General features: G+C 40.5%; 1 protein-coding gene across 1 annotated transcript in view; it reads right to left on the reverse strand.

Moving 5' to 3' along the window:
• Positions 1 to 1,146: 1,146 nt before the first annotated feature.
• The window catches only part of LOC118125374 (synaptic vesicle glycoprotein 2C), a 44,216-nt gene continuing 32,762 nt past the window's right edge, over positions 1,147 to 12,600 (reverse strand). Inside the window, exons 9-13 of the mRNA XM_035183853.2 lie at positions 11,645 to 11,809; positions 9,808 to 9,941; positions 7,442 to 7,645; positions 6,591 to 6,750; positions 1,147 to 5,330 (exon numbers count right to left, since the gene is read on the reverse strand). Of these exons, the coding sequence (XP_035039744.1) occupies positions 5,147 to 5,330; positions 6,591 to 6,750; positions 7,442 to 7,645; positions 9,808 to 9,941; positions 11,645 to 11,809 (847 nt within the window). The 3' untranslated portion in view covers positions 1,147 to 5,146. The remainder of the gene's footprint in view (positions 5,331 to 6,590; positions 6,751 to 7,441; positions 7,646 to 9,807; positions 9,942 to 11,644; positions 11,810 to 12,600) is intronic.

Raw genomic sequence — 12,600 nt, forward strand, 5'->3', positions numbered from 1 at the left:
CTTAAAATAAGAAGTAATCACCAGTTATCGCATGGGAGGTTTTTAACGCCTATTACTTCAAATAAGTAACGTCTTGTCTAATGCATTTTCTTTGTGTAATCTGATCGCTTATGCCGATTCACCCAGACTCCTGCATTTATCGGAAATAAATATGAGGGTGTACTGTGTTGTCGTTGATACTTTTTATCGTTATGTGTGACTTAACTTCGAACCACTTCATCTCTGTGAATGAGGGAACTGGTTTTGATGTCTGTCCCTCACTTTCTTTCCTGACGGTTTTACATCTCTGTGGTTTTCTGGGTGTTTTAGTGCACTGAGATGTGCAGTAATGAACTTCCTCGCTCGAACACTGAAGCTGTGGCGTTACATTGTGCTGCTGTCTACACAGTCACATGTTCACTGTGGGATTTGAGGGTGAAACTCTAAAAGATAAATCATCGTTTGTTCATATAACTAGTGCTGCAGACCCAGGATTCTTTTCTCATCTGTACCAGTTATGACCACTGATATTTTCTGAAGTGGACATAAACATTAAGTGTTCTGCCTTTTTAGTATTCAGCACTTATTTAAACCTTTTAGTAGCGTATGAGCTTCTGTTGTTCCGTATCTGGCCTCTGACTAACTTTACTGCCAGACAGGTTACCTTACTTTTGAAGCAGGAGATAACACAATCTTCCCGTAACAAATTATTTATTGAATTCATAAGCAATACAACAGATGCCTGTGCTAATTTAATTCACTCAGGGGTTTATTGCAACATCCTTACTTGGTCTTATCCGACCAGGAAGCATATAATGGGTAGATTTATAAAATGACACTTCAAATTTGCCACATACACATTTTTTTTTTCGTCCAGTAAAAGTTGCACGGCCTTGTTTTGATTCAACGGGCTTCTCTGAAAGAGCGACTTGTCTCAGCGACTTGGAAGAATCGAGTAAGAATCATGTGATGACTTTTCAAATAGGAAGTCAAAAAGTTATTCAGGTGTTAGTCTTAAAATAAGGCCCCATCTCTGAATAAGCCATAACACCTGTCACTCATGAGGAGCCCGTCCTGGTTCATTTATTGTAAATGGTGCCATCTGCAGGTGTAAGATAATGAAGCCCGATGTGGACACTGAACACAATGAATGAAGCCCCACAGCTGTTCAAATGAAACTCTTTATTCAATATGTAGACACCAGAGGAATCCACCTTTACATCGCATTCTCTTGCACCTTTTCTTATCAAAATAAATCATATCAAGGACAGGTAATTATTTTTTACACACTCCTCCACATATTGTTTGACAGCAGAGGTTTTCAAATCTGAAAGTAATAGTGTCGGCATTTCCACTCCCGCTCCAGTGACAATGATTAATCCAACCGGAAACAGATTTGACCACCCCTGCTACAACATCTCACCACCGGCACACCCCATTCACGATGACCTCGAAGTCAACTTGATTATAATGAACACCTGTCCACAACAAATCTGACAACACGCACCAATGATACATTCACCTTTGACCCCGGGAATTTGCACGCCTGCTTCCTCCCACGGAGGAACAGTGAAGACACCGAAACAGAAAGAGCACACACAACAGGGGGGACTTCAGTAACAAACATGCAGGATTTCTTGGTGGAAACAGTGAAGTATAGTGAGTTTGTTCAGCACAGCTGGTGGTGTTCGGAGGAGGGCACAGTGCAGACCAGCAGACGGATAAAGCATCAGACATATTCATCAGGAAACCAGATTCACTCCTCCATTGAGTGGCAGAAACTAATGAAATGTCAAATGTAAATTGATTTCCATAGTAAGAAATATGATATAAGCAACAGAACACCACATACAGTATATTGACAGTAATCCTCATCATCATAAAAGCCATCCGAATGAAACATTACTTCACTCTTGTATTAACTGACTCCTTTGAAGAGATATTACAGGAATTTATTTTACAAAGGATCTGATGCATTTGAACATTAATGCACTCACACTGTAGCAGCTAGAGTACCATTCACAAGAGGTTTTAAAGGGCCTGTTCACCCAAATCACAAAAAATCATTATCTCATTTACCTTAGAGGTATCTAGCCATGCAGATAGATTTCATTCTATGTGAACAGATATCCCTCTCGCGGATTTCTACCTGCACATCAGTACATGAATGGGCTTTTGTGTGGGATGCTCACAATATTGAAAAATGTACTTTCACAGCAACAGGTCTTTCCAGAAACATTTTTAAACCAACAAAATAGTCCTTAAAACGGCTGTTTACAAAGTTGTGTGTATTATCCAGAGTAACAAGCATAGTTTTTCCTTTAAAGACACATTGCTATTGAATTTTTAGCTGGATTAGTGGCATGGCTTAGATGTTGAGTCCACCACTCTGATCCAGGCTAAAAAACTCAACAACTGGTTTGCCATGAAAGACATTATTGGTCCCCAGAGGATAAACTGTGATAATATATATGTATATATCTTTTCTTTTTCATTTAACAGCATTATTAAGTTAAAATTTGAATTTGTACTATACATTGATTTATGATGAAACACTACTATTAAGTTAATGACATTCACATCTGTCTCAATCTGTTATACCTGCTAAACATCAGTGTGTTGTCATGGCCACTGGTGTTTGCATTTACCTGAAAGCTCTGCATTGGCACCTTCTGTACAACAATGATCCATTAAAGTGAAATAGAGTGCTGCGGTGTTTTATGCAGGACAGAGGTCGGTCTGAACTTGGCCTTCGTCTTCTTTACGTCATTTCTCAATGTTAAGAGCAGAACTCGGCTAAAATCTCAGCACAAAGCCACAAAACCCTGCGTAGGTAGTGCGTTTATTTATTTTCTTCAATTCGGGTGAACTGACCCTTTATGCATGGCTTATAATTTCGCTTCATTATGTTAACAAACTCAGTTATTTGGTAAAGAAAAGAACACGACAAATTTAAAAAAGACCTTTTTCAGCATATGCAATGCTCACTGCGTCTAATTAAGGGTTCATCTGAAAACACACTCATACACACACGCACACACACACGCACACGCACAAACTGCAGTATCAATACATGAGAGGCCGAAAAAGCAGGGCAGAGCAGCAAAGCTTCCAGCAAGGTTTGGAAGGAGAGACGAGCTCGATGGAGAGAGGAAGAGGCACGACATTTGAGAAAGGCCTTTGAGTTTTGGAGGGAGTAGCGCAGCAGCAAGGCAGGAGGAGGTAAAGAGAGAGGACAAGAAGACAGGACCAGACACACAATGAGGAAACCATGACGTGAGACGCATAAAGAGGAAGGAAACACTGGGAGAAGAGCAGGTTCTTATAACAGCAGAGGTTTCCTACGGTATAAATTCTTCTTGACAGATCAGATTACAACGGAGAGCAAAGCCCTTCATGGTGAGCTCAGCGCCACGAGACGAACACAACACAGACACGAGAGAAGGAGAGAGGAAGCATTCAGACAAAAGGTTTCCAATCTCAAAAGTCTCTTACTGTAAAAAGCAGAAAATGTAAACTTCTTTTCACTTTAGAAATGTAGCTGCAGAAGGTTTCGACTAAATTACTACATCGTTACTGTATTTTTTTTTCTATGGCCTTTTCATTCTTGCACATTGCGGCAAAAGGCTTGAGCATCATCAACTGTTGGTGGAACACTGATCACAGTTTCAGCTGGTAAAGCAATAAAAAACACACGTAAAATACTACAGGAATAAATATGCAAATAAACAGCCGCTACAAAATGATTTGTACTTAAAGGTATTGTTCAGCATTTTGTTGAACTGTACACAGTTATTCACTTTCTTGCTGAGCTAGAAGTGAAGACTGATACCATTGTCAAATATGAGCCAGTTAGCTTAGCTTAGCATAAAGACTGGGAGCAAAGGGAAACAAGTAGCCTGGACCTTTCCAAAGAAAACCAAATCCACCCATCAGCACCTCTGAAGCTCACTAAGTGTAAAAACTTTTGTGTCGTCGTTTTAACTAAGTAAAACCACACAATGCTTTTGGGATTTAAGGATTATGGGGCAGCTGTGGGAGGTAGAGCGGGTCGTCCACTAACCAGAAAGTCAGCGGTTCGAATCCCAGTCTCTGTCATTCTGCATGCCGAAGTGTCTTGGGCAAGATACTGAACCCCAAATTTCCCCATGATGGCTGTGCCAGTGCTGTGTGTGACTGATGTGAGGTAGAGATGCACTGTGTGTGTGTGTGTGTGTGTGTGTGTGTGTGTGTGTGTGTGTGTGTGTGTGTGTGTGTGTGTGTGTGTGTGTGTGAATATGGGTGAAAACTGTACCCTATGGTCAAACAAATGCGGATGCAGGAGATGCAAACCTTCGTGGAAAAAAAAATCAGCTTCCAGCAGGGAGGCAAATGGCATCATGGCTTTGCGTGGAGTTCAACTTCGGTGAACTTTGACCTACGAAATTCGCATATGTGTGGCCGTGCCCTAAAGCGCTTTGAGTGGTCATCAAGACTAGAAAAGTGCTATATAAATACAGACCATTTACCATGAATGTGTTAAATGTTGAGCTTTAGACAGAGCCAGGCTAGCTGTTACCTTTAGCTTCACTCTTTATGCTACTCTACTTTTCAAAACACAGATTTCCCAAAATGTTAAACTATTCCTTTAATCTGAGTAAAGTGGGTTTTGAAAGAGGGTACGTTGTTGGAGGTCCAAGCCCTTTGCCGCTTAGACACATGTGTTTGTTGGTTGCACGTGAGAAACAGCCAATGGTGGATACAGAGCTGCTGATATACAGAGTTTTAGAATGACTAATTATCAAGTAGTTTGTTTCCTCAGATTAACTCTTTCATCCAGAATCCCTGGAAGAATCACAGGGCTTTGGTAACTAGCCTCTGACACCACACGGATTTTTGATTAGTGTCTTCAATCTCTTCATATCCACAGCTCTTGGTAAAGTTAAACTGCATCTGATTATCCCAATTGACCAGGTATTTCACTCAGAAATAGCAGAATAACAGTCACTATCCTGTTGTTTGGATTGTAGATAGAGTAACATTATTTGTCAAATAATAACTACAAGGATGATCACAGCTACGCTTGTTTTACTGAAATTCAAATAAAACTTTACTGGACAGCGTAAACAAATTATCCAGTACACTGAGTGAAAAACCTGGTAAACAACATATTGTTCTGGGTTGAGGTTTACATGAGGACATTGGCGCGTGTGTCTGGCAGTCGCAGGCCCACCAGGCCGCCGCCAACCAACACGGACGATGCCAGCAGGATGGGGATCGCCTTGGTGATGCCAACCAGTGAGCCAAAGATCAGGTTGCCCAGCACCGCTGCCAGCTTGCACATGGCATTACAGAAGCCAAAGCCTGTGCCCCTGGAAAAAAAACACAAGGACACAAGGACGATATAGAGGAGGGCGGAACATGTGTAGCAGTGTGTTTCTGTCATTTCATTTTTGGATAATGATTTTCTTGTAATTCAAATTTGGATTTTTTTTTTTTTTTGCGACAAAACAGTGCAGCATATGCCAGATACAGTACAGATGATATACACAGACAGGATCACCTAACAATAACACATTAACAACCATGACACTAGGGATGTATAGCCATGCATTAACAAATACACATTTCAGTTTAAGTTGAACTTTGACTTAAATGTAACTACTATACTATTGTAGCCATTGAAGGATGTTCTCCCCATCTGTAGGTTTGATTGATTAGGAAATTACACAAAAACAACTGAATGAATTTTCATGGAACTAGGTGGAACGATGGGACATAAGCTCAGGAAGATTCAGTTGAATTTTGGTGTGAATCAGGATAAAGGGGCATTAACCTCTTTGTTGATTTCTCTGAGAATAATTCCTGAATCTTGATTTTAAAAGAATCAGGCATGTTAAGGGGACGGATAGTTATGAGTGTGTGCAATTTGCTGAATCTAGAATGTTTTAATGGCCAGTCCAAATTCAAATCTGCTGAATCTAACCCTGCTTTTCTCGAAGCTATGTCATATTTTGAAAATGATCACGCAGAATCAGTGACTGAATAAATGTGAGAATATGACAAATCAGCAATGTAGTGGCAGAATCTTGCTTCTTCGTATCTGCTGTACACAACGTTAGGATTTTTTGTTTCTCACCACAACTGAACCCACGAGATGTGGTCTGGCTTTGACAGAGGATAACAATAACCTTTTTCAGTACAGAATATTATACACATTTTGAGAATAAAGTAATTGTATATTGATATTTTAATACCCCACTTATAATGAGAATATAACTGGGATGAGAACAATCTGTCAGCGGGTCAGATGAGGGATGTGAATAACCTGAAGCTTCACCCATTATCATCGGAGGTTTTAGGATATTGACAGGGAATGAAACCATTTATGAGTCACACAACTAGACGTGTTTCTTTAAGCAGTGACTTTAGTTCAAACAAAGGACAAAGAGTAAGTTCATGTCATCAAGTAAAAGGTTAATGTCCAGAGATGACTAAAATACAGTTTTTGCTTTTGATATTGCGATAAGTTTCTGACTTTTTCTGGAAAGCAGAATATATGAAAGTCTTATCTGCCCCAATCAAATTCTTTTTTCAAGTATCTTTAACTGAGTTTTGGATGCAGCACTCACCTCCTGTCTGTTGGGTACAGCTCGGCGGTGACCACATCCAGGGAGTTCCAGGCAGAGATGCTGAGGCCGTTGTAAAGACAGAGCATGAAGATCATCATCGACTCACTGGTTCCGAACCACAGGAAGAAGCAGCTGATGCCTGACAGCACCATGGAGCCTCCTGCAGGGGGCAACACAGCACACCTTTTACACCTTAGACCAGGGTTCTTCAACGTGTTTCAGGCCAAGGACCCCCAAACTGATGGAGAGATGGAGCAGGGACCCCCTACTATATACATTGTATAAAATTGTGTTTTATATTAAACTGGGCCTAGTGCCATGTATAAACATAGCTACCCTGTTATTGTGCATTCAATACTAAGCTATTCAAATAATACACAGGTTCATATATTCATGTTTTTATTTTAAACATGTGCAAAGTATAGGAGCTGCAGTGTGTGCATTGCTGACTGAAAGATAACGTCTTCTGCCTCCATTTATCCGTTCGCTACAATATGTTGGATTCATGTTAATGTGTATTTAAAGACATTTAAATTGGTTGAAAAAAAATTGGTTGAAAAAAAATGAAAATAAAATAAAATAAAATAAAATTGTCTAATCAACCAAAAATTTCGTAACCCCCCCCTGCAGTACCTCCGCGGACCCCCTAGGGGTCGCGGACCCCCTGTTGAAGACCTCTGCCTTAGACCCAAAATGGCCTCATTTGCGTCACTAGAGGTCACTGCAGGTGCAGCACAAAGGCCAACGTCACAAGGAGTCGGGACATTTTGCAAGAGAAACGGCTGCTTTCCATAAGGTCAAACAGAACATCTGAGCAGCCCTCACGGACCAGGGAGGATGTTATGTCATACCTAACATGCTGAGGCGCCCTATTTTATCCATGAGGAGAGCAGAGACGATGTTTCCGGGCAGCACAGCCAGAGTTCCCAGGAAGTTGACGAAGTAGACCCAGTAGGCGCTGTAATCATCCTCAAATGTCATCTGACACCCTGTCTTGTTGTGGTGGAAGGAGCTGTTGATCACCTGTGAGTTTGTTAGTTTGGCATCGTCAATATCTGTAAATGTGAGAGGAGATAATTCAGTCTTCACACTGTTGAAATAAAATGAATACAAAGATTTTGTCTGCCTGGCACAAAAAAAAAATATCACTAGGAACTAAATTCTCCGTCTCCAGGTTGTTGAGGATTTTAGTTTATGTTAGAAACTTGATGTTTTCATTTATTGTTTGATAGTTTTTATTGATCTTATTTGTTTGTATTGGTCGTGTAAGAGGCAACTGCCCCAGGGGCGCTAGAAGTGTAGGTCCACTGTAGGTCAAATAGTTTTAATACTTTGATTCATTCACAATGACAACTAATGCAGCCCTTTCATATCTATCTTGCCTTGCTGCCATTGCTGTCAGTGCTCACATGGTGTCTATTTCCCAAATAAAGTTGTATTTAATTAAAACCGAAAACCTGCTGACTAGTTGTGTTATTCCAGTTTAGAAACACATGTTGGTGTCGTGAAGTTTAATGAAAACTGCAATAATCCAGCCTTGTTGGAGGGCCATCTCAAAGGATATAAGTTTTATGATTTTTATTGACAGTTTTATCTTATTGTGTCTTATTGTGTCCTGCTCCTGAGTCCAAAAACTGTTTTATGCTTTCTGAAGACATACAAAACTAAATACTATATGTAAACAGTTTTTTAAAAGAGCTTTTACCAGATCATGTTTGGAGGAAGTACATCATTTTGAGCCTGGTCAAGTTTGAGGGAGTAAAAAGTTTGTATTTATATAGTGATTTTTTAAGTCTTGATGACCACTCAAACTGTCATTCACACTTTCATATTTGTGCAGCACTTCCTCTATCACACTTCACTCACACACGATTTAGGGTTCAGTGTCCTGCCCCAGGACACTTCTGCACATGGAATGGGGGAAACTAGCATTGAACCACCGACCTTCTGGTTAATGGACGACCCACTCTTTCTCCTCAGTCAAAGCAGCCCGAGACTGTATGATGTGTTTTCACCAGTGTCTGTTATTAGTATAATAATTTGCTACAGACCCAGGCGGGTTCAGTCAAGACTGGATCTGACATCCGACTCAGATCTCAGTTTTCAGGACCTGTAACTTGGACTTGTGCTCGAACTTTGACTGCATTAAGAATCAGAAGTTGGAGACAATCATGAAAGCCTCCTGGTTAGGTTGAATAGAATATTGCACTGCATTTTTTGATGTGTTTGATACATATAAAACCTTTCAACTGTAAATATAAGGAAGTCATGTATAATGCTGTCATTTTGTGAATTTTATAAAGGTATAAAGGGTTCTCTCCTTAAGTAGAATTGGTATATTAATAAAGCTGCAGGAATGAGAACACATTCTGCTCTCATTACACACTCCTCCCTCTCTCATTCTGTTTCTCCTCATTTCTCTTTATCCTCTGCTCTCAAGAGACGCATTGCTGGGGGCAAAGAGACCTCATTTCCCATGGGGCATTACCAGAAACCTAACGGTGCCCTTACTGTTTCCATGTTCAGCGCTTTCCCATCAGTGCTGGAGGGAACAGTTTTTCCACCCTCCGCTCCCACAAGGTCTGACTCAGCTACAGCTCCAGTTCTCTCAGAACATTTAAAATGCCTCTGCTGCCTTTTCCTGTTCTTCCTGCTTGTGTTGTTGATGGATTGCACTTTAATATCATAGCTGTGGTTTTGGCAAGGGACGATTCAATGTTTCAGATTCTGCTGCAGATGCCCTGGTTCTGACGTTTTTATCAAAACAACAACCCAACATGCTGTGATGAATTATTCAGGTGAGCAGGGAAATCTCCCTTTAGGACGTAAATACCTCACTGTCTTGAATTTATGCAAACATCTTAAACATCAGCTACAACACATCAGTCCAGGAGCCTTTGTGTGGTTAGAAAACGCTTTGCAGCCCAGCCTGGTTCAGTTTCTTTGTTAACTACACTCACATGAGTTCAGAGAGGCAATCTGTGCAGGGGCAGAGAGGTTAAGCAGTAATTTAGTGACATAAAGCAAAGCCATAAACGCTCAAACCCATTCTTTCTTCCCGAAGCCAGAAGCTTGGGCATTAGACCTAAAATGAACTGTCTGAAAAAGACAGAGAGGCTGATTGAAACTTATGTGTAAGGCACCGACAGCATAATGGGATTTCCATGAAAGGAAACACCTCGGCTGTGGGAGCCGTGTGCAGGAGAGGAGTACTCACCCGTGTTGTAAAAGAACGAGTCGATAAAGGTGCAGTTCTTGAAGAAGGATCCGACAGAGGAGACATCTTCAAAATAGCAGTTGAGGAAAGAGGAGTCGATGAATGTGACCGCCTTGAACTTCATACCGATAAACCTGGGAAGAGGTGAAGACGACAGGGGATGAAACAAATGTAAGAAACAAATAAAGCAGGATCAGCAGGGATTGGTCACATATTTCCCACAGGAGACGATATTGAACAATCCTTTCCTCTGATGAGTGAAATTTAGAGGAACTTGTACTTTACTATTTATTAGTATTTCTAAGCGACACTGATTTATATTTGTATATTTGCTACTTTTTATGAGGAAATATTGCACTTTTGATTCCACAACATTTATCTGACAGCTGCAGTTACTAATTCATTTACAAAAAAATAATAAATATGATCTTCCCAATTATGATGCATCATCATACATTCAGCTTGTACATGACATAAAGCAATCAACCATTGTGTGAAAAATACAACTTTTAAGGAAACATGTTGTGTTCATATTCAGGTGGATCATTTTAATTTGTGTTATTACTTAAAGGTTCATTGTGTAGAATTTAGTGAGATCCAGTGGTGAAGTTGCATGTTGCAGCTGAATACCCCTCCACTCACCCTCCCCTTCCAAACATGAAAGAGAACCTGTGGTAGCCTTCAGTTGTCATACAAACTCAAAAGGTGTAATCAATGTCCTGATGTAAATATAAAGTATTTAAATATAAAGGGCCCATTCTACGGTAAAGAAAACGGCATTCATGCACTTTAGATGAGAAACACTAGTGACAACATCACTAGGATTATTTTATATTCAATTTCTGCCAATAGATCCCTTTCACCTAAATCTTACACACTGGACATTTAAAAAAGGAAAAGGCATCACTTTCCTCATTATGTCCATTGCTGCAGCTCCTCTTTTCAGCCTCTGTGTGAAACTCCTGTCTCTTTAAGCCCCCCCTCCTATTAAACCCCAGTCTAATTGATCACTCTGTTGTGACTGGTCGACTGCTTCCAGCGCGTGTAGGAAATGTCAGCTTGTGATGTCACAATGGTGCAGGGTTATTATTCAGACTGCTGACAAGGCGTTTCAGGACCTTCAGTGTTTTTGTAGAGACAGGAACTCGCTTCACGCTTCACAGACTTTTGGCTTTTTAACTTTGCAGACCACACGTATAAACAAAACAACTGTATAACACACTAGAGGCAACTAAAAACAAAACAAAAAGAACATCATGTGTCCTTTAAATTCAGGGCTTTTACATGTAACTGAGTAGTTTTACAGGCGACTTCTTCATCACCTCATGTCCATCCGTTAGCATGTCTAATATGAGAGGGCTGCTGTGCACACTTTTCATGATATTGGCCTTGATTTAATCTCTTAATAAACATGCATTCTGGTCTCCAGTGGGTATTGTAAAAGAACAAATACAGCCTATCGACGCATCTCCTCTGTGGCCTTTGTGTAAGTGAGAACTATAACCAGGAGGAGAAGGAACAGAGTGTGTATGTGTGTGTGTGTGTGTGTGTGTGTGTGTGTGTGTGTGTGTGTGTGTGTGTGTGTGTGTGTGTGTGTGTGTGTGTGTGTGTACGGAAGAGAGAGAGAGAGAAAGAGAGAGAAGGAAAGAGAGAGACAAGCCATTTAATTTCCTGGTGCTGAGGCAGATAAAGGAGGCAGGATTAATATTTCAAGCAGTGCTGTGTTGTTTGTGGGAATGACCAACAGTATGGCTATCCCACAATGGGACAAGCAGCTATAGGGAGGCTTTTAAAAATCTAATCAGAAGTCAGTTTGCACCCGCACTGTTTCTTTTACCTGTCGTTTAGAAAGACAGAGTTCCTGTGGATCTGGTTTTCCAGGGTGAAGTTGAAGGTGAAGTCTTCAATGCGTTCGTTGTTGTGAACCTTCACTCTGGAGGCGTACTCATCAGCCTGAAGGTGCTTGATGACATCCGGGAACCACACAGACAGCCCGTAGTACCTGGACACAACAACAGTTTACAGGAGTAAACACGTGGTCATGGTCTTCCAGCTTCTGCTTACCGTGGATTCATCATCATGATGGAAGATGCAGTGATTTGGTTGTGCTTGACTGCTTTTTTGTCATTGAATTTGATTTCTAATACATTTTTAAGAACTTTTAGTAAAATATTGGAGTCTGGTTGTATGTGTCTTATGTGTAAGTACGTCACAAAACCAGTTAAGCATTTACTTATAAGTACATGATCGTAAGTACACATATTATTTATACATAATATATTACAATAACCTGTAGAAGCAGAGTCGCTGGGTTTCAAAAGGTTTATTGCACCAGTTTGTGACCATATTTTATATTAATGTTCTGCTAAAAGTACAGGTAAATGTCTGTATGTGTGTTTGTCCACATAAAAACTTTAAAAAGCAGAATACAGTGACACATGTACCCACAGTGTAATTGTGCTGTGGTGTAGGCCTACATCTGCCCCTGGAGAAGGTGGTGTCACAGGTGCAGGTTGTTCATATGTAATTTCAGGCTATATAAATCAGGCAAAGAGACCTGATTTCTCAGAAAGTAAGGAAATAAATGATATTGGAGTGTATAACTGTAAGCATTTCTCTTTTTAATTTTCAACAAACTTAGCGTCTAAACAGCGCGTCTCTTACTAATCTCACTTCTCAGCAGTCATGTGTCATATGTGAGAGAGCATCTGTGCTGAGAACTTCCTTGAAAGCAGTGGTGACTCTGCTGAGTCTCACCCACAGAAGCATTCAATAATACCAATGTGAAGTGGA

This window comes from Hippoglossus stenolepis, chromosome 18, assembly GCF_022539355.2.
Source record: "Hippoglossus stenolepis isolate QCI-W04-F060 chromosome 18, HSTE1.2, whole genome shotgun sequence".
NCBI classification, from domain to species: domain Eukaryota; kingdom Metazoa; phylum Chordata; class Actinopteri; order Pleuronectiformes; family Pleuronectidae; genus Hippoglossus; species Hippoglossus stenolepis.